The sequence below is a fragment of the Apium graveolens genome, chromosome 9 (genome assembly GCF_009905375.1).
Source record: "Apium graveolens cultivar Ventura chromosome 9, ASM990537v1, whole genome shotgun sequence".
In the NCBI taxonomy this organism is placed as follows: Eukaryota; Viridiplantae; Streptophyta; class Magnoliopsida; order Apiales; family Apiaceae; genus Apium; species Apium graveolens.
The window spans coordinates 225,045,882-225,069,155 of NC_133655.1; the positions used below are offsets into that span (position 1 = coordinate 225,045,882).

General features: G+C 34.0%; 2 protein-coding genes across 7 annotated transcripts; one reads left to right on the plus strand and one right to left on the minus strand.

The window, feature by feature from the left end:
• The first annotated feature begins 2,289 nt into the window (after positions 1-2,289).
• Positions 2,290-3,850, plus strand: LOC141683782 (mavicyanin-like). The gene is made up of 2 exons (XM_074488547.1): positions 2,290-2,550; positions 3,369-3,850. Exons 1-2 carry the CDS (start codon positions 2,361-2,363, stop codon positions 3,731-3,733), a joined length of 555 nt encoding a protein of 184 aa, XP_074344648.1. The 5' UTR covers positions 2,290-2,360; the 3' UTR covers positions 3,734-3,850.
• Positions 3,851-3,999: 149 nt separating this feature from the next.
• On the minus strand, positions 4,000-12,451 carry LOC141683780 (long chain acyl-CoA synthetase 6, peroxisomal-like). Of its 6 annotated transcripts, XM_074488545.1 has the most exons (24): positions 12,255-12,448; positions 11,219-11,279; positions 11,058-11,135; positions 10,897-10,968; positions 10,732-10,813; positions 10,421-10,526; positions 10,262-10,338; positions 9,569-9,613; positions 9,396-9,482; positions 8,624-8,713; positions 8,461-8,540; positions 8,183-8,276; positions 7,270-7,358; positions 7,085-7,170; positions 6,525-6,654; positions 6,314-6,432; positions 5,830-5,953; positions 5,614-5,700; positions 5,343-5,446; positions 5,175-5,260; positions 4,905-4,991; positions 4,743-4,829; positions 4,458-4,567; positions 4,000-4,348 (listed from the first exon to the last, which is right to left on the minus strand). In XM_074488545.1, the coding sequence occupies exons 1-23, from the start codon at positions 12,367-12,369 to the stop codon at positions 4,469-4,471; spliced, it is 2,085 nt and encodes a 694-aa protein (XP_074344646.1). In that variant the 5' UTR covers positions 12,370-12,448; the 3' UTR covers positions 4,000-4,348; positions 4,458-4,468. The 6 variants fall into 6 exon arrangements, 3 of the variants coding, with proteins under 3 accessions (XP_074344646.1, XP_074344645.1, XP_074344647.1); XM_074488544.1 differs by having other exon boundaries at positions 4,000-4,567; XM_074488546.1 differs by having other exon boundaries at positions 4,000-4,567; positions 11,219-11,274; positions 12,255-12,387.
• Between the last annotated feature and the right edge of the window lie 10,823 nt (positions 12,452-23,274).

A 23,274-nucleotide genomic window follows, 5' to 3' on the forward strand; every position in this document is an offset into this window, starting at 1 on the left:
TAATATTAATATATATTAATAATTACAATTAACATTATTCTCCTAAACGTTCATTTTAGCTTAAACTAACATCTTAATATTTTTTTAGAACTTCGTAAACAAAAAAATTATGATTAACTTGTATTTTCTAAACTTTCTTTTTAACTCAAACTATCATCTTACTATTTTATTAAAATTTCTGGCCAAGTAAAATTATCATATTAATATTATTAAAATTTGAAAAATAATCTTCATAAAATTACTTCAATTTAATTTTATGCTATTATCAAATTGATTATTGATTAATACTTAATAGACGATACAATTTATGATATTACATCTGGAAAAAAATGGCTCATTAAGGGTAAACATAAAGATATGGCAGTAAGGTGGCGCTGGTCTCAATCTAATTTCTATTTTCTCAAAATTTTGAATTATTAAAAAGGAAAATAATAATCACCTTATTTTCTCGTAAATTTTTTCATTTATTCAATTTTTCATCTTCATATTCTCCTAAAATGAATTTATTTTAATTAACTTATATTGTTCTAAACTTTCTCATTTACTCAAATTGTCATTTTTTTATTCTCCTAAAATGTCTCTTCAATTCAAACTACCATATTAATTTTTTCCTATGTGGAATATATTCAGTCAATAATTATTCGGTCTAAAAAAATCCTAATGTACTGCGGCGTTTATAATAGCTTATTTGCCAATGTTGGGTGGCCTGATTAGGAAAAGATTTAGCAAAAAAATAATAATAAAGAAAATATGGTTTCTTAAAGTTTGTTCTACCACAGTAACATGATGTCGACAAACTTCTATAATGATCTTGAACCTATATATGAATCGAAATAACATTGTAATATAAGTTGCATGAATAGAAAGCAAATTGTTTGCTTTGACATGCAGGAGCAACAATATCATTTCCATCCCCGTAAATGTTTGAGGACTGGATTGTTGTTGTTCATGACAAATAATTAGGCTCTTAAAAGCATTCACAGGTTATCTAATTTGAAAACTTTAAAGTAGGGTTTTTCTAGTATATTCTTATATGCGCATATTAAAAATTTGTGTTTGATAATTTGTTCATAAAATATTGGTAAAGAGCTCATTAATAATGGTGAACCAATTTGTATGCACCAAAATTTCACCAATAAAATTTTTACAACTCATCAATTACACTTTCTTACCATGTGTGTATGGTCACAAGACAAACCGTTTAAAGTATCTCCAACGAGGATGAACCCTTAACTGAAAATGTGTCAAATATATTAAAAATATAAAGTTCTATGAAGACCACGTTTTTATAAAAGACCACATATGTTCTGCAATTAAAATACTATAAAATATATTATTTTGTGAAATATGTTTTACGAGTATAATTCATTAAACTTATTGAAAATCATTTAAGTTTAATAAGTAGAATGTGTATGTTCTGCAAGCCTAACAAATGTTCTACAAACTTAACATATTTTACAGAATAAAACATTTTTGTAATATTTTACATGCAGTACATATATGATATTCAAGATTTTGAATAAACTAAGGATCTTTGTAGAGCCTGATTCGCAAAATAATATATTTTGTAATGTTTTTATGTAATATTTAACTTGCAGAATATAAGTGGTATCCAAGTTTTCCAAAAAAAGTGATCTCCGTATAACTTAACCCATTATGTAAAAGTTTATTAGCTTAAATGGTGCATTCCCTTATCCTAAAATTTAGTACGTTTCTTTAAGTTGACTATATTTGTCGAAAATCTGACAAACAGTAGTTAAATTATATTCAAATAATAACAACTTACTATTTTTAAAATATGACCAATTATTATAGTTGACTCCACTATAGTTTCAGTAAATTTTTAAATAATTTCTAAATTTTTAGATAATCTCTATTTTAAATTATTTTAGCTAATAATTTCAACAATTCCATTAAATATGCTCTTACATTCTAATATTGTAACACTTTTCTATATGTGAATTATTTATTTCCCATTAATTTTAAATTTTCCCCTGGATTGTGAAAAGAATAGTTTGTTGCGAGCAGTTGACATGGCAGAATGATCGAAGTTCAACTCTCAAGGCATGTTTTGTCTTGACACTGTGTAATGAACATAATAAATGACAATGTGGGAGTATGTTGGAGCAAGCCTAGCCTTTTAACAATGCATGACATGTTATGATATGAATACTATACAGTTCAGTTGTGTTTTACTTTTGGTAAAAAGCAAGGGGCACGCCTCAACCGAAAAGGTCCTGAACCACTTGCTGGTGCAATCATCATCTTGCCAGTATAAAAACCAGCTACATCCCACATTCTTGCATTGCATTTCAATCTCCACCTCTCTCTCACACACACACACACCAACAACAATTATCATGAAAAATGTGCTGGGTTTGGAGAGAGCTAATATATGTGTTTTTATGATGGCGATGATGTGTGGTTGCATGCAGATAGGAGGAGGCACAGTGTACAAGGTAGGGGACTCAGCTGGCTGGACAACCATTGGGAAAGTTGATTACAAACAGTGGGCTGCTACCAAAACCTTTCAAGTTAATGATGTTATATGTATGTCTTCTTCTTACTTCCCTATTATCTTGATTTTGAATTCTTTTTATGTAGGGTTAATATAAGATGTCTTATTGTTGATTTGAACTACTGGGGTCATATGATAGTATATTTCCCAAAAAGAGCCAAGAGCCCAAGACCCCTGATACCTTTGGTGCTTTAGATGACTTTTAGTGCAGCAGTTTGAATTTTGGAACCACAATAGTATTTGCCAACAACTCAATTACTTTTAGTGCAGCAGTTTGAATTTTGAATTTTGGAACCACAAGGTCAATATTAATGTGTTTTGAGTAGACCCCACAATTTTTTAGGCAACACAAAAACATGAACATGACACAGAAAATTAGTGTTTGTATTTGCATTTTGATTACATGACACGAAAAGGTACACGGCATGAGATATACGACTGAGATATTGTGTCGGTTTTGTGTTTACCTTTTGGGTACACGACGTGACAGAGATACACAAAATAAATATATTTTTAATTAAATATTAATATTTATTATAAATATTAATATCTAAATGTAAATATAAATATGTATAATTATATTGAATACTTTAAAAATAATGCATATCTTTATAATGTTATAAGTATAAATGATTTAAATGTATATATTTCATATAATTTTGTATATATAATTTTATATATATTTTACCTAAAAATTCAATTTTTATATTAATATATTTATTTAGTTATATTAATATTAATATTTAATTTTACACAAAACACGACATGAGAATGATATAAAACGGAGAAAGTATACAAACCCTAAATGGGTCAATTTTGTGTAACATTTTTTTTACAATGGTAAAAACAGTGTTCGAGTACAGCTCTCAATTCCACAATGTAATGCAAGTGAAACATGTACACTACAAGTCATGCAATGCATCTTTCCCAATTACCACCCACACATCAGGTAATGACTCCATCACCATCACCAAGCACGGCCACCATTTCTTTCTCTGCGGGGTTCCAGGTCACTGCCAAGCCGGTCAGAAAGTCGACATCAACGTACTTCGCCTTTCTGATTCACTTCCTCCATCTTCCCCTCCTACTGCATTGCCCACTTCTTCCGCCATTGTACCTGCACCTTCTTCAAGTAAAGGAGCTTCATTCTACGTTTTGAGCTGGTTTTCGTATCACCTTTGGATGGTTATGGCTGTTGTTGTAGCCTTGTTTTGAGAGTTCAGTTAATCAGGAAGATATGTATTTACTTTATGCAGGGAGTCTTTGTGAACCATTTTTTGTTGGAATTGATGTCATTGGCTCTGGTTGATAATTTTATATTCCAATTCTTTCTTTTTGTGTTAAGAAATCTATCTTCTTTGCTATAAAACAACACATATAAACAGGGATCCTCTTTACACTAATGAAATATTTTACATAATTATTTTGACAGGGAATAGCAGGAATTTAAGAACAAAACCTAAATTAGACAGCAAGCACTCTTGTTCGCAATCATAATAATCTCTTAATGTCCATCATCGGTTGTGTTATGTCTTCATGTTTCTTGAAATAAACAGACTAATCTGTTCAGTGTGCAATATAATACACTGTTTCCACTGAATATTGTGAAAGAAGTATTCTCAACTAAATATCATATGACATGTTACTCGCAAATTACACAATCTAAATTTAGGTTGTTTAGATCTGTCCTAAAGATGGGAGAAGAGAAAGTTAATATACAACAGCTTCCAGGTTTAGGGCTGCGTGATAAAAGTTCATCTCCAGCCTTAAATAGGCACGGTTCAGTCCTCATAATTCCTTGCCCTGCGCCGAACTCCCTTCTCCTTATAACTGAAATATGAAGACAATACTACAATCACTCCCACCCGCAACAGAATATCTTGTTATTATATACTAATGAAGGTTGGAAGAAGATTGATTAATCTCTTGTATTTGATGCCTTCGCTCATTCTACAGTAGCTTCTTTGCAGAGGTTTCGGAGGCTGAAAGCTCTGTGTACATCCTAGATATTTCTTTTGCAAAGTATGCCTTTGCTGCAGCTCTTTTGATCTGAAGGGAAAAAATGCATTTAAAATATGGAAATTCATCATTTCAACTCATTAATGAAAAAATAAGCCTCCTGCTTGCTTTAACTTTACATCGGAAACTGATAAACTAAAATTTTAGAAATGTATTATTCTGAGACGTCGATGATTTATATATTCTGTGGGAAAGGGGCACTTGCCTTGAAGGTAGGAGTGAGTAGGCCATTATCCAGAGTAAATGGCTCAAGCACCAAAGTCACAGCTTTTGCAAATTCGAAGCCTCTCAACTGCAGAGCAGAATATTACCTTGTGTTGACATGCTAAAGTAAGTTGTTGCGCAAAATTGCAGATATATAGAGTACCTGGCTTTGTCTACCCACGGCATCCATGTCAGCCAAGACGGCTGCCTTTGTTCTCTGGTCTTGGCACAGCTGGTGTAAGCTCTCATACTGTACCCACCAGAGAAGGCATTAAATCATTAATTCTCAATTTTGTAGAATGAACTGAAGATATTATTTAAGGCTTAGTGATTGGCTCATGAGCAAAGACTTGAGTCAACCAATATATATACAGGTCACCAAGTTTATGCTTGAAGGCTTGCAGCATACAGTAAAAACCAAAAACTAAATTACCATGATGCCTTCAGCTACTGCCCATGGTTTCAACACATCCTGATCTAGCGAGATGACAGCAACTAAAGCGGATTTTGTGCTGTCACCTACCGGCATAAAAAATAAGCAGTCAGTATCACAGACTCACAAGAAACAGACAGAGAAAGCAGTATACAAAACTCACATTACCGTGTATAAAGCACTGTGCAACAAATTTGCATTTAGCATAGACATTTTCAAGTTTTTCGGGAGCTACATATTCTCCCTGTGCCAGTTTAAATATGTTCTTCTTCCTGACATAAACTAGCTAGATCAATAGAATCCAGATATTTACTCCTATAAGAAGTCCATTCAATCAGGTTTCCAAACTGTTGCTACTAAGCTAAACTATGGTATACATGTAACTAAGCAGTCACTAAACCCCGCAGGGTCTATCACCAAAACTGTATAAATCTTTTACCTATCAACGATCTTTAGTCTGCCCCCGGGTAACCACATCCCAATGTCTCCAGTATGAAGCCATTCGTCTTCATCCATTGCTTCTTTTCTGATGCATTACATTACACTGTTAGATACTACATTTCACTTTAAAAAGTAACACCCCTACGCTAGGGTCTATCACTCACTGATACACACAAAATATTGATCAACCGGTAAGACATGAAAAGGAACGTACGTCTGCTTTTCATCTTTGAAGTATCCTGGGAACACAGTGGGGCCTCTTACGCAGATCTCACCACGTGGATAAGGCCGATCATTAGATGTATATTCCATTTCTGGAACATCCACGAGCTTTACTTCTGAAATATAAACAAACAAATTCATACTATATGTAGCTTCAATTGGAAAGGTGAAAAACACTAGTTAAAGGTAAGTACAAACAGTGAGAATGAAAACCAATTGTATACTATGATGCTCATTGAATTCATGTATATAGTTTTTTAAAAAATTAAAAATAACTAAGTCTGAGGTAAATACTCGAAAACTGTAAGCACCGTCTCAATATCAATATATCATAGCTGACTGAGAAAGTTCACAAATATTAGAAAATAGAATGTAGATTATTGTGCATTGGGTCAATTTAACATATTAATGTGTAGCAATGCAACAATTAATCATGTTAAAAGCGCTAGAAAAATTTATTATGACCAATTACTCACCACAAGCAGGATTGGGAGAACCCACATGACCAGTTAAATAATCGTTATCATCCATGCAAGTTATCATGCAAGAATTTTCAGTCATCCCATACGCTTCTATAATGCAACCGTCGAAGCATCTGTGAAGTAAATCAACAGACTATAAATAGGCCTAATTTTTATTGACTTTAACAAAGAATTCTGGAACCATGCATGAACAAAATCAACTTACACCCTCAAAAAGTCCATTACATCAGGAGATAGAGGTGCTGCAGCTGAAAACATATAACGAACTCGACCTCCAAGTTTTTCCTTTATGTGGTTAAATATGACACTATCCCAAATGAAAGTGGGATTCTTTCCTGAAAATGCGATGAAGAATAAGATATATCATTAGAAGAGAGATTTTACTTTGGGTTTCCTTTATGTTCCTTAGTTCTCTTTGCCCCCAAGGATTGTGACAGTTCAATTCTGGAAAAACATTTTAAATCCTTAAATATCAGATATTTGATAGAATGGCGATGGAATATCGTAGACGTAGAGTACCATCTCTCCAAGGACCAGAACGATTTACAGAGATACACACATGCATAGTTTTCATATTTAATATACACATGGCACAAAAAAGTACTACGGAGTACTATAATTTTTAGCTGCCAACAAATTTTAATTGTTAAAAAAATTATTTATGATGAAGTAAAATGAGAAACTATTTTGCTATGGCATTAAGAATTAAAATTTTCGCAACTGAGCATGACAAGTAAATTAGCAGAACATAGTTCAGAACTGCACCGTTCATTGACTGCTTCTTAGCATTGAAACTAGCAGTAAATAACTTCTCGTTCATAGCCCCAGACGCCTTTATAGAATTTAGAATACTGCAACATGTCAATTTGAGTCAGTCAAGAAGGTTGCTACAAGTAGGATCTAGTGCAAATTACAGAACAGAACAAAGTAATAACATTAGCTGTATTTACCTGGCATATATTTTATTAAACAACCTAGGAACACTGCAAAAAATTGTGGGTCTTAAATGCACCATATCATCCAACAATTTTGTGGTGTCCTATTGAAAAATATAATGAACAGCACATGAGTCTTGCGAAAGAAATTGCAATAGATGCTACTTTATATTAACAAAGAAAAGCCTAAAGAGGCTCCTTTTAAGTACAACCCGATTCTTTTGATTAGGTTAGTATTTAATTTACAAAGCCATCCCTAATATACTGCTAAAGATTAAATCTACTTATCAGAATTATGATTTAGTAAACTAAAATCATATTCCCTCAACATGCTAGACCATCAGTATGACCCAAATTTGTTTGAAGAAAAAATTACCATACTTCATTTGTTTATTTCTAGTAATTTCTAGGTAATTTTCTTCTGCCCCTTTTTTTTGTTTATTAACATTTTCACACACCTTTTCCAATCTATTTCTGAACCCTTACTCCAGACATACACGTATAAGTAACAAATTCTACTGAAACAAAACAAAACAAAAGTAGCTACAGTTTTCAGAGCATGCTTCGTTGGTGATTAATGTTCTCATAAAATAACTTCAGTATTACAATTGACATGAGCACTACATTTGGAAAATAATATTAGACAGCATTAGAGAGTTCAGTATAAATCGCTTTATTACATATGGTGTGGATGTGTTAGCGTGTTTGTGGCATACTGAACAGACAGTGCACGATAAAACATAGTACGGAGAAATACATAATCCTTTCTCAACATGATCACACTACAAAGCAAAAAACCAAGTATCATTCTCCTAAAGATATACCTAAAAGTGTAGGCCTAACATCTTTTTACCCCATATAATTGGAAATGAGGATTTTATTTTTACCCCTCAATGGACAGGACAAAATACAAAAGTTTGAGACTAACCCCCTGGTAGAATCCAACTGCAGTACCATAATATGGCACCATTATCTGGTGATACCGTTCATATATGTGTGCTAAAGGAAGATATGATATATAACTGTCAATGAAGGAACCAAGTGTCAGAGAATATCAGGAACCTGTGATATGTAAAAATAATCTTGACACAGTTATTCATTGTCCGGTAATTTGCTTTTCCTTTCCTATCCTTTCAAAAGGATGGAGTATGTTTTACATAACTGTGGATCGTCTCGCTTTTTGTTGTACTAAAGTAAGATACTCACACATCTGAAGAATTCCATTTAATTTTATAAGTTGCGCCAGCTACGTTTGCGATCAAACCTCCATGGGACAGTACAGCCCCCTGAAAAAGTTGATTTTTGAGACATCCTTTACAGGATATGATATAACACACAAGGATTAATGAGAGATGTATATCATTCTCACCTTTGGATTCCCAGTTGTACCACTTGTATAGCATATTGTTGCAACATCAGCAGGTTTTGGTGGACAAAAGGGCCGGAAATTGCTCTGTCCCTGAAAACACCAGCCATTTCATTTGGATAATACGTTGTTCAATGTGCGGAGAAATTCATTTTAATCCTCACATTGTCGGGTTATAAATGTGTGTTTGTGTGTGTCTACTGTATATATGTGAATGATCCAGGTACGAGTTACGCCGTCGCATCTAAACGTACAGTGTCATGGACAATTAGTGTCAATGTGTAATAATGTCACATTTTCGAACATCGACTGTATATAAACTAGACACTAAAGTTCCACACTATGTGAAGTTTAATGGTGGTCCAATCAAGAAATTATCAATGAAGTGGGAGATTCTTCATAATTTTGACTTCGTGTTTGTTCTTGCTCGGATTTTTTCAAGGCTCATTAACTTGAATAAGAAACTGCTATTACAAATTATGTGATTTTTTTTTTGCTAAACTAAAATATGTGATTTTGAGTATATTGAACCATTTAGATAAGTGGCAAGCAAGAGACAAATTGCAGTATTAATCAAGTTGCAACTATTTTTGGCCTCCACATGAAATGGGAAATACTATAGGTGAAATCTTTATTTTCTTGTGGCCAAGTTAACAAATGTACGGGTGAGAGGGGGTGAAAGGATCCCCGTGAAGTAAATTTATAAGAGAAGGATCTAAAATGACCTTTATTATGCTATTAAGTAAAATTTGTGAGAAAAGATTCTATAAAACACCTGTTCAAGTAGTTCTGAGTATGATACAACCTCTACTCCTGGGGTTAATGGTAGTGATGACATTTGACCATCTGCTACACCAACCACCTACGCCAAATCATTTCCATTATATAGCATCATACTGAGAAATAAATTGGTCACTTTAAACAGAGGAACAGTCTAGATATTTGTACCACTACTAGTCGCACAGAAGGAATCTTAGACAAGCAGCTCAGCAACTGCAATTTAAGCCAAAAATTGTTGAGGAAGGACAATAGTATTTACAAAATAAGTTCATGCAAAATAAATGTAAGTTATCCATCCCGAACATATGAAATACAAATATTTAGAAAGAATAGCATCCAGATTCTTAAGATACATAACGTGAACTGTTCATATTTGATTCTCATACAAAACTATCCATGTGTAACTAGTCTGGCCAGGAAGATCTAAATCCTTGACAAATATCCAATCAAATTTTAACTATTCGCTGCAATAGACCTATACTAATTGTTTTCAAAAAATATTGGGGGTGCTATGCAGTAGAGCGGCCTTCCAGCGCCAATCAATTAGGCAGGAATCTAAGGAAAGGCCTGGGCATGTGCTTCTAAGGATATATTCAAATATTAATTTTATCATAATACAAGTAATAATATGTATTTTTTATTCGTACATTCACAACACCGTATCATGAGTCTCAACTTATTCAATCACAGATTTGCTTGTACTCGTGTTCCAAATTTTATAACAGTGACTGTTCCGGTGAAAAAATCAAAAGGCCCACAGATCAATGATAATCTTTGTATATAAATAATATAATTTCTCCAAACACTTAAGTTGTCTTTTAATGTCCAAAAATGATTATAGTGATAAAGAAGAAAACTCACAGTATCTAGTGTTTTCCGCACACAAAATATAGCTTGTACAGTATCATGATTTATTATAAAATTTACAGCATCAGGACCTACAGAACAGCAATCAATGAAATCAGTAAATTCTTTTGCCCACATTGATTAATACCTTCTATGAATGTCTATTACACGTACCAAGGGTATCATACAAAGGAACTGACACATAGGAATATGCAGAGCAAGCATGATCAACTATCATCCACTCAGGTCTATTGATGAAATAGAGCCCGATGCAAGATCCCTGCCATAAATTTAACATAAAAATATAATAAGATGGTAGTGACAAACAACCCAAAATTTTACCAGAATCTATCACAAAAAACATGTCTAAATCCTGTAAAAAAAAAATCCAAAAATGTTCACTATATCTGAATAAGTAAATACTAGATAGTTTACTTAAGCCAACAACAAATCTATTACATACACAGACATATGTTAGAACTTGCCTTTGGTATGCCATGATTCAGTAAACCAGAACCAATTGATGAACGAGCTGTAGCTGCTTCCCCATATGTCATCCACATGTACCTGTGAAAGAAAAATAATAAGTAAAAGTGCACACGGACTTTATAAAATGGTATTTAAAAAACTAATCTAGATGGCAAACTTACTCTCCAACACTTCCATCCGCCCCAACTCGTGTACCTAAATACTTTTGATCTCGAAATGTTTCAGCAGAGCGCCTGCCGTCATGATAAGGAACAAATTGGTCAAGCACTCGTATACAAGATAACATGAGGCTGGCAAAAAATAGATAATGGGGGATGCTCACTCAAAATTATCATGCAAGGTACTAATTTCAGGATGATTAGGAAACGTGGTGATGAGGTTCAGAGGTGAAAGCGCAGATCTGCCAATAAAAAAAGGTTATCTCAAAAGACCACCATGAGCACAGAAAAGCTACTTGCAAACAAACAGATAAAATAATCCAACCTATAAACATTCGACTTTCCTTTCTGCGATTTCTGCGGGAGGACAACGCTGTACCCCTGCTCTACTCAAATTACAAACGGAAGACTGGTATTAAGTTTGAAAGAGAGAAAAAGTAGAGAGGGAAAAGTAAGGATCCGGATCAGTAACCATTTAGGACAAGCGCAACCACAATGACCAAAAAAGACAACACTGAAAGGCAATACATAAATATATTTGTAAATTTGTACCTCACTAACTCTCCATCAAAGGAGGCCTATATTCTCAAGCTTTTACAAATGAAAGAACATTTCAAAACTTATGTAAATTTTAGTAAAGTTTGAGATATGGGTATTCAATTACATTTTTTATTTAACTAATGCCCAAAGCCTATGCACATATTTACCCTGGCTTTCAAGAATTCATGGTTTTGACAACTTCACATAGACATGTCTCAGGTTCTAGCTACCCCTTGAAAGCTTACATAGCTGATTGGACACAAAACATCTGTAACGAATCACTGTTAACAAGCACTAAAGTAGCTGACTTAGCATAAATTTTATCAGTTACTGTGATCACCTATCTTAGCTTAGTACACAAAGATTCTTCCGACTCTTAAGATCTCAGATGACAGAAACTCACTAACCCGTAAAAACTTGACTACTTCCATAATAGTGGTATCCCATCAAATCTTAATTTCGAAACACTTAAACCAAACAAGTGAGAAAAAGCATTGACACTTGATATCTAGCATTGGGTAAAAACTCAAAATCACAGTTGTTTAATTACTGTACCATTTCTCTGCCAGAACAAAACAGAAGGTTACAATAACACTTACTTAATTGTTCAAATAACTTGCCTTTAGCACTCCTGCATTACATATTTACATCCAAACAAGAACACTGTACTAAATCAAGACTAGTTTACAATGGTAATCAAATGTAATTTACTTTAATTATGAGTCATTACTTGTAATCATATATGATTACTTTCAGATAACAAAAAAATGTTATCGCTTGCAATATAAACAGTAATATATATACATAGGGCAGGAGTGTACCGGAGAAGAGCTCGCCGGAGGTTTGGACTGATCGAAGAAGCGACGGCTGGTCACCGGAAATGGAGGTCAAGTGACTAGTGATGACTTTAAAACGGCGAGTAGCTGGAGAATCCATGGTGAATGATTAGGGGAGAGGGAGAGGTATGTTGTTTAATTTTTGGACTGCAAATTAAAAAAATACTTACTAGTGAAATATATATAGTTTGAACTTTAAAGTGAGTTGAGTCAGAGGAGTTAGGTAGAGTTAGTTGACACAGATGATCACTCCATTTTTTATTTACTGTTGAAATAATGATAAAAATAACGTTTTTTTTGGAGTAAGTGACAAAAATACTTATTTTCAATATTCTAGCCATTTTTATCAAGTAAATACCCATTTTTAGATTGAGTATCTCAATTTCTTTTTCTTTTTTGTAAAATAACATTTTAAAAAAAAAAAAAAATTTGTTGAAATACCCAATCTGAGAATGGGTATTCGAGCATATACCTAATCTGAAAAAGCGTATTTCATATACCCAATCTTAGAAAGCGAATTTCAACTTTTAAAAAATAAAAAAAGTTGGTTGAAATATCCAATCTGAGAATGGGTAATCGGGCATATACCCAATCTGAGAAAGCGTATTCCAAATACCCAATCTGAGAAAACATATTCTGTCGGTATTTTTGGCTGCATTTCTCAAATTTGGTATTTTGGTCACAAATTTCAAAAAAGTGGTATTTTTTGCCATCATCCTTTCCTATTCTTGTCTTTATTCGAACCACCGAGAAGTTAGTAAGGGCATTTTCGATACGGTCCTCTCAGGGGCGGACACAGGATTTTGGACGCGGATATTGATCCTAAATGTCATTTTGAGGTTAAAAATGGTACAAAATATCATTTCCGAAAATAATAACCCTAAATATCATCTCAAAACGGTACATCATGTAACGTTTATGTAAAAGACCCAAAACGGAATTCCGTGTACGGTTTTAGCACTTTGATTTTTTTTGATATGGACAAAACGTTAGATAAAGCAGCGTTTTGGTACAAAAGTAGCAAAACGTTATATAAAATAAAGTTTTTACCTTTAATTTTTTTAAAAAAAAATTAAACAAAACACTATATCTTGTAAATTATTAAATCATAAATTTATAAAAAAAATATTTTAAATTATTTTCTAAAACCCAAAAGGGAATTGTTAAACCCTAAAATATTAAAAATTATTAAATTAAGTTGCATCCTTAAATTTTAAAATTATTATTTTTGGTTCATAGGTCGATTAAATTAGGGTTTAGGTTCTAGAGTTTAGGGTCCCTAAACTCTAAATCCTAAACCCTAAATCGGTTCTAATCCCACGAAATGAGAATTTATGATTATATCTTCTGAGTCAGATTTTGTCGTTTAAATGCGGTTTACCTTGTTCACGTGGTTTGTAGGCTATTGCGTGAGCCCGTAGGGTTTATTCAGTGCGCACCCAAAGGGTAGCGGCTGCGGGTTACCCACGATAAAAAAAATCGGTGTACCTTTTTTTTATTATTTTTTTAATATTTTTAAAAACCAGAGGGGGATTGGTGAATTCTAAAATGTTAAATATTATTAAATTAAATGTGTTTATATTCAATTTTTTAATATTTTTAAAATCCATAAAGGGATTATTGAACCCTACAAAATTAAAAATTATTAAATTAGGGTACATCTTTAATATAAAAATAATAATTTAAAAAAAATTGTTAAAACAAATTTGAAAATAATGTTTCCGGTCTCAAAAATACACAAAGCTTAAAAAAGTTAAAAAAATAAAAATAAGACACACAACGCTAGACTATCTAGTGTGTGGGTAAACATTAAAAAAAGAGAGAGAACAAAACGCTGTAGAAATTGACGTTTTGGTCTTATAGTAAAACAGTATAAGATGTTCTGTTTTGAAATAATATTTTGGGTCTTAATTTTCGGTACTGACATTTTGGATATTTTATATTGGAATAATGATATCTTGGACCTTCTCTCGTTGGACGCGCCTGGGCTAAAAAACTTGAAGACTAGTGTAGAAAAAAATTTGATGGGCCTAAGAGCCGGTCACTGCCCCATTCAATCTATACTTTATTTTTTACACGCTTTTCAATATTTACATAATATTTTTTTAATTTTTTTTTCTAAATAAAAATTTTATGTTTAAACTTTTATTAAAAAAAATTTAAAAAATATTATAAAACTATACACTATTAAAATCTCGAAATACGTGGTAGTAGTAATCGAAGACATTGTTTTGTATTTCAACTCCAACAATAATCCTTATACACATTTTTTATTATCATTATTATAGTATATTTATAAAGAATTGGATAAAAAGGGAAGGAAAAGAGAGAAGAAGTAAAAAAGGAGGTACAGTTGAATTTTTTATTGATAAAAACAAAATAAGGAATGACTAATGGATCCTTATTAATAAGGTATAAAATATTGCTCTTAATTTTTTAAGAATTTAATAAGAAGCTATTGAAGTACTATTTTTACTCAAAATTTTTATAATATTAGTTAAGAGCTGCCGGACGGAATTAAATATCTTTTCCTCCTAAACAGGTTCTTTTCCTTTGTTCAAATTTGTTTTTTTGCCAACTAAACTTTTAGTTGTACCTATATAATAATTTACTCAATATACTTAATTAAATTAATATGTTTGGTTCTTACCTTTAATATTGTACTTTCAGAAGAAAAAGGGTTTAAAATAGATATATTTGGATTTAGGATTTTTCATTTTAATATTAATATTTAAATAATATAAATACTAAATTATGTTTCATGCATTATCATTTGTAAGTTGTGAAAACATAAAATAAATTAGTACATTATTATTACATGAAAAGATGAACTATGACAGAGGGAGAACAAATATGAAGCTATTTTTTTTAAAAAAAAAACTTTTTGAAGAATATAAAGTTTAAAACAATATTTGAAGAATTTTATGTCTAAAATATATCATTCTTGTTAATAGGTTTATCATCCATCAATCTCAGAATTTATTATTCAAAGTTCCTTTAAGATAATCAATTTGAGATTCTTTTATTTTTGCAAATTAAGCCTGAAGAAATTATGCATATAGTGTATCAATATATGAATAAGTTAGCTTCAGAGTTTTGTAATTCACTGAACTAGATTTGCATTAAACACCAACTTTGGAATATATGTCATCAGTGAGCAGTGGGTTACAATCAAAAAATTAACGGGGCTAAACCTAAATTATGGACCACCTGACTAGTAAATTTTTGTCTACATTTGAATTGACCTGAGCCGGAGCCCATCTGAGCGTAGCCATGGGCTGCCCCCATCCTGGGGGACCAGTTACATGATAATCTTTTTAAATCATTACATTAACAACTATTCATGGTCTAAATTGAAAAAAAGAAAACGAGTTTGTCATTCCGCTATACTTTTTTTACAAAATAAAGGGGTTATTTGGTTTATAAAATGGCATCGATTTGAAACCATAAATTGGATCAGCACGGTTTAGGTTTAAATTTATACATCATTGTTAAGTGTAAATAAAATTATTTTTATTTTATTTTAGGTTAAATGCACTGTGCACCCTGTTACTTTATCGGTATCCAAACGTTGAGAAACTCAATTTGCACCCATATACTTCAACCTTAGGTTGAGATAGGGGTGATCATCAAACCGCACAAACGCAAAAACTGTCCCACCGCCCGTATACCGCACCGTAAAATGTAGTTTTAATTTTTTGTGTTGCGGTTTGAATTTTTGACAAACTGCGCAATGTGCTGCGATTTGCGGTTTGACATTTTAACATTGCAGTCAAACCGCACCGCACCACAATTTTATATATAAGTTTATATTTATGTATATGTATATATATAATGTATATATAGATATATTTTTATATATTATAGATTCATTTCTTATTTATTACCCCCTCCGTGTCACTGGTTTTTTTACATTGGGGGAGGGGGGATCAACACGCATTTTAAGGCTCTTGTAAAGCATGGTTCCCTAAATAATTTTAAATATTTTTCTTTTAAATAAAAGTATAAAGTGTATACTTTTATACAGATTAAAGAAAATTCAAAAAATAAATTATAAAACTATAATTTATAGTAGCCTTAAAATGCGTGTTAAACATGAGAAAAAAGTATGTAAAGAATCCAGTGGGACGGAGGGAGTATAGTTTTGTGTTATAAATGTTAGGTTACATATTATAAATTATCGACATATTTTTATTTTTAATCAAAAATATATTATTTTTAGATTCATTATTAGCTAAATTTTTATTATATTTGTATGTAAATATTAACTTTTCGAAGAAATAAACCACACCACACCGCACCGTATTTTCGTGATGTAGTTTATGCGGTAATTGATATTACGCAGTGCGGGTGCGGTTTGGAAATTTTGATAACTTAATGAATTGACGAGATTATATCAAATGACAATGATAGCGAGGATATGATTAAGGAGAAAAAAACATATTTGTTCAATAAATATGACCAATTATAATGTACATACATATATCCATCTACTCATTGATAACTCCAGTCCTATTTTTACCTTCTTGAAAGAGTTACTTTCATCAATCGGGATTTTTTCTGTCTCTACTACATCCTCAATTTTTTCTTGGTCCTGGGTTGAGAACATCTGCTGGATCCGGGCTTCAACATTCTTTTTTATGTAAACTTGGGTATGGATTGATGCCCTTGCTTGGTTGCTTTCCCTTGGTCATTTGTTCCCAGGTTAGTTACTTTTTTGCCTGAGTCGGGGCTGGTTGCTTGCATAGCAGGATTGCCCTTATCCGGAGACGGGTCAGCTTCAATCACTATCATGACTTGGTTGTTTTGTTATGGCTCCTCTGAACCCGGGTTGGTTGCTTTTGGATCCGGACAAGATTCAATGACTTGGACCTCCTTCACCGATCCTTACTTTGAGTGAGGACGATGCTTCTTATGGTTTTTTTAATTTCTGAAGGACTGTGGATTTCCTCTTATTGTCTCGGTGAATCTCGACCATTACCAGGGCATCGAAATAGTATCTTTCTGCAACCTCATAGTATCCTTTGACTTCTCCGACTCTAGTTAGGGTTGGGAACTTGATCTTTAGGTGGGAGATAGAGTTTATTGCTTGCATCCTGGTTAGAGTCAGGCAGCCAATTATTCTCTTATAGAAGGAAGGAGTATTGGTCACATTCACATAGAATTTCATGACATGGGTTACATGGTTGAGAGCAGTTCCAAATAGAATAGGCTGGTACAAGGTCCCTTGGATCGGGACCAAGTTATTCCTGAACCCATAGAGTGGATCTTCCTGGTATTTATTTGAACATGCAATCTACAATATGCTTAAAAGAGAATATTCACCGAGGAGCCATTATCAATCAGAATCTTCCTGACTTCATTGTCGAAAATATTCAAGGTCACCACCAAGGCCTCGTTGTGATTAGGATTAACCCCCTCATAATCTTTATTTCTGAAGAAGATGATCATCTCCAAGAATGACTGAATAGAGAGGACCTCATCCCCTGGGTCTGGGCTGCGGGGGGTGAGTGAGAGCCTCCCAGAACCACGTTCACCCTATTCTTGCTTTTTCTCATTAGTGTCCCGTGATATGTATTGACCCATGTTCCCTTTCTTGATTTAATCATCAATGAAGTATTTGAGAGAGAGAGACATTTTTCTGTCTTGTAACCATGTGTTTCATGATAGTCACATTGTCGATTGTAGGGCCGGCTTTTCAGAGGAGTCTGTATTGGCTTGGGCGGGTAGTAGAAGGTTTTATTTTTAATTTCCTTGAGTATTTCCCCCCGGGTCCAGTTTAGTGGAGTCCATTCTAGCTCTGGTCTTGGTTCCCTAGCTGATCTAGTGGGTCCCGCGTCGCTCTTGGCTTCTATATTGGGACCAAGTCTCCGGGATACGGAAATATTCTACACAAAATGAGTTTGCTGGTTCTGTTTGAATTTTTTGTCCTGATGGTAACCCTATTTCAGTAGGTCACCAAAGTTCTTGTTCCTGGATCTGGGTCATTCTCATAGCTTGGAGCACATCCGTCTCCTTGATAAAACTGGCGTCCATGGCGTAGACTACAGCCAGGCTCCTTATTGATCAGTTCTACGATGTATCTTTCATTATGCTCTGGGTCCAAGTTCCTCTGGAAGATGCCCAGGCCTTCCCCTTCATCTAAGTTAAAGATCTTATTGATTACTTCTTGGAAATATCTCATATAGGCTTATATGGATTCATTGTCATATTGCCGAATAGTTTCCATATGGCACATATGCAGCTCATGTGTTTTATTGGCCCGAAACCTCTTGAGGAACTCTCCTCGGAACTCTTTCCAGCTGTGGATGCTTCACGGGGGGGGGGGGGGGTCCGGCTGAACCATCTCTCGGCCCTCCCTTGAGATTTGATGCGAAAAATATGGACTTGGTCAAGTCATTATAGTAGCATATATGGGCTATCTGTTCAGAGTAATTCAAGTGTTCTTCCAGATCCTCCATTACATCGAATGAGTCAAAATTGTAGTGTTTTAGGCCTCTTTACCCGGGAATAGCCTTTAGGGAATGGTCGAAGGGTGTTAGAATTTTCCCAACTTCCATTCCAGAGTCTTTCTCCATTTTTCTTTAGAGCTCATAAATCATGTCCTTGAGATCATGCTGCTCTTCATCATCATCATAGATGGCTTCCGGGGTCGGGTCTCTCCGGGTCCTTTTGGTCTTGGTCTTAGTAAGTAGCTTCTCTTCTTCTAGTTGCATTCTTTTCTGAATTTTAAGCTTGATATTTGCCTCTTCTTCCCTCTGAATATGCTCCCTTACTTCCTCCAACTTCTTTTTCCAGGATACTTCTGTCATTCCCAAACAATCTAACAAAGAATTACAGAAGGGGGTTGAATGTAATTCTGGTTTCTTTTCAATTTTAAGAACTGTTCTATCTCAAATATATAACAGTGTTTGATTAAGCAAAAGTGCGGAATGAAAATATTGAAGTAATCAAACACAAAATAATTAAACAAAAGTATTTAAAAACTTTTTGGTGGATTGAACTTTTCCAGTAGAGATATATATAAGATCGAGATCTTTGTGATACAAAGATTGTACACAGCTACTTACTAGTAGAATTACAAAAGAATAGGGATATTATTCACAGATACAACTTTATCTATTTCTCTTGTCTATTGCTTGCTTACTTTTTTTATTATCCTACTTGCTACCCTTGGTATATATATCACCAAGTTACATGATAAAAAGACAAACTAATAAGACAAAAGTTTCTTAGTCTAATTACATGTTACTTCATTTCTCTATCCAACATCTTTGAATATCTTCAAGTTAGCATAGAAATGGAAATGCTTCTTTATTCTCTAAAACCTGTAAATAGGCTGCCACATTCCATTTGCATCTAATCAACCCATGTGACTCTCAAGTCACTATCAACTACAATTTGAATTAGAACATCCGTTGAAACTTCATTGGATCATCCGTTGAAACCTTGTAGAATCATATGTTAAAGGTCTTCTATAGCAGTTAACTCTATTTCACTTATGTAAAGTTACAAGGCATCTAATATTTATAATTAGCCAACCTATTTTGCATATCAAACTAGTAGTCAGACTTTGAATATTCTACAACTTCTAGATCTCTAAGATATTATGGAATGCAGAAATGTGTTACAAAACTTATTAATACATAAGCTACTCTTTTAACGGATGTTAAAGTGGTCATCCGTTGAAAGCTATAAATACACTGCATTTAAATCTACTAAGGTATTTTGGTGAACTTATCATCAAGCCTATTACATATTCCTAACAATCTCCCCCAATTTATATCTACTGGAATTGTAGACATAAATTAAGGGAAACTTGATGATAACAAAACACCCTAAAATTATAGACTGATTAATAGTAGATAAAATTAACAAGTGCCGTAGTTTATTGAAAATTATTAAGTGGAATGTTCATAGAAAATCTCATAAGCCATTTTCAAGGCGCTCCTTTAGAATGAGAAAATTTATCTTATTTACTTGAATGTCTAGTCCTCTTTCCCAACTTCTCATTGTTCTCTTCAATATGGTGTTTGAGTTGCCTGAAGTATTCAGATTCATCTTCATTAGTCTGATCAAGCATCTCTTGCATCTCCATGAGAGTTTCATTGCTTGAAATCTTTACCTGATCTTCTAATCTGAAGAATCTTTTGATGTTCTTTTCATCCTTGAACTCCATTATCCAGTATGGCCTCAAATGCGCTATTTCTCCACTTTAGGGAATAGTTAAGACTTTTGGGAGTGCATTTGGGCCTCTCTTTCTTTTCATTATCTCCTCAATTTTGTTCACTACCATCTTTTTGGCAACAATGTTGAACCCAAAGTTCTTCTTTATTGAGGAAAAAATCTTCACTAAGACATAATAGCCTTCACTGAGAATTATGTGAAGAGGCCAAGTCATCTCTTTTCCACCCTTGTACCTGAACACCAATATTTCTGGAAGTCTTTTATAAGCATCAATAGCCCTAACTTCATCTAGCTCATCCAAGTAGAGAATGATGTCAGAAAACTCCTTAATGTCACAAATGTAGAGTTGATCTTCCTTGTTGATAGTTGGTTTGGGTTTGGATAGATTTTTGGATTTGAATGGAATTGACTTGACTGGCTTGCTTGGGTTGGATTTTCTTCTTTTAGCTGAGGTAGTTGGAATTGGAAGGTTTAGATCATGGATAGGTAGGTTTCCCAGTCTATTGGTTCATCCTTTGAAATTATTGGCTCATCATAAAAATTCACATCTGAATAGACCTTGGTTTCAGCTTGCTCCAAAGTAGGTTGATTGATTTGCACTGGCAGACTGGGTAAACTCAGGTTCATCTTCTTCTTCTTTTTCTTCTCCAAAATCCAGCTTCCTTTTGGTTGTTTCTTTTCTCATTCTTTTTTTTGCTTTTCTGCTTTGGCTCTTCTTGCTTTTCTTCATTCATAGACTCAGCTATCAAAGCAGCCTTTTCAGTCTTCGTGGTTGCCGGCTTCTTAGCTTGGTTCTTGGCATCTAAGGAAGCTTGTCTTTTCTATTGTTTGAGCCTCAACTTTTCCTCTTTCTTAGTTTCTACAAATTGTGCATGTCCAGCCATCACACAGATCAATTTGCTATCCCTGTAGACTTTAGCAATTCTCTTTTTCAAGACTGAGTCTCTGGGATCTTTGTGATAAGCAATAGATCTGCCAAGTAGCTTCTTCTCATCAGGCTTGAGAGTTGCATAAACTAAGTCTAATGGATTTTTTTTTGAATTCTTTGATTATTTAGCCGGCCCATCTCTATGGTCTGGAAGGAGCCTTTAAAAGTCTTCTTGCTGAGGGTTGACCTTTCTCCAAATTTCCCAATCTCATTTCATTGATTGAAATTGGTCTCAATTACGTGAAGTGTTTCACTAGTTTTTCAGGTTCTGCAATTGGACCAAAAACTTTTTCAATCTTCTCATCAATTTGCTTCAATTATTTATTCAGCCTGAGCTCAGCTGCTGCAATGTTGATCAAGTCAATGCTATCCAGAACTGGTGGTTTAGAGAAGGTAATTGCTGGAACAATCGCTTTACTGACTTGAATGTGCACTTTCTCCCCCTACTTACTGGAATGATAGAATCTTTCTCCCCCCTTTTTGTTAGCATCAAGTTGAGCAGAGTTTGTGGTATATGCAGCCACCAACTGCTGTAGCAGACTTGTATGAGTTTCCTGATTTGCAAGTATCTTGGCCATTGATTCCTCCATATTTTTTTAGTCTTGAATCCATGGCCTCAACTTTCTTGTTCAAATCAGGTTCCTTCCTGAGTTTTTGGACTATCTCTATCATTGTTGTGTTTGGAAGCCTATCATCCAACCTTGCGACAAAGTCCTGTTTAACTTCAGCGAGTTCTTGCTTCAGTTCATCCACATCCTGACTTTGTTTTAGAGCTTGTATTTTGTGTAATTGGAGAGATTCCAGATGGACTTTGAGTAAACTTTTGGTGATGTTATTTGTGGATGCTTGAATTGCATTTTGGGTGTCATGAATTAGCTTGAAAAGTGTGGATTGAAGATGTGAGTAAGTGCATTCCTTGTGCATCATACATGATGGAATATCTGCATCTCCCCTATGTTCATGCCTTCTCCTTCATCATCCTTACCATCATCCCCAAAGGAGTCTTCAGAAAACTCTAAATCATCATCAGTTGTGGAGGGCATGACATTGATTGCATCCTTGGCCCTTAGCATATATATTTTTGTGTGCACCAAGTTTAGTATTCTCGAGCAGCCTCATTGTCCTGTTCAGCCAAAGTTTGATAAGCTAGAACAGGATGAGTAAATGCCTCAGCTTCATAAGAAACAGAGTCTAAGACAGCTTGATATTCTCGCTGAAATAGCTGTTTCTTTTCAGCCTCATTGACATCCCTTAATTCACTAACAATGGGCTCTTCCAAGTTTCATTTGTGCCCGCATTTCTCTCAATTTCACTCTTTTGTTGCATCAAGGACTCCCCTTGGCTTCCCACCCTCACCTTCACTATCTAAGGTGGAACTCCTCTCACTCACTTTTGCCAAGCTGAAAGAAATAGCTTACATTTGTTCATTCATTTCCTCTCCTTTTTCCTGAGAGCGACTCAGCCTCTCACTCTGTTAACTCCTTTCCCTCAATCCTAGGAGTGATTATACAACTACTAGATCATCTGCACTTGTAACAATTATTGACATTCCAAGTGGTGCAATGATATTCAACGGATGAGAGACATCCGCCGAGATAGTAGTTGAGAGAGTCAACGGATGATTGCTGTTAAGCACATCCGTCGAGATACAATCACTAGTTGATGGATGAAGAATATTCGTCGAGAGAGTAGAAATGATAGAGTTTGGAGTTGAAAAAACTATAGAATTTGTGGTGATTAATTTGAGATTTTGCACAGATTTCTCAGTAGAATCAGAAAAAAATGGCAAGTGAGCCAACAAATCATTTAAAAGATGATGCTCACTTGCTTGAGATTTTGGCTTCTCCATGAGAGTTAAAGATGGAGAATCAGGAATTGATGTGTGAATCA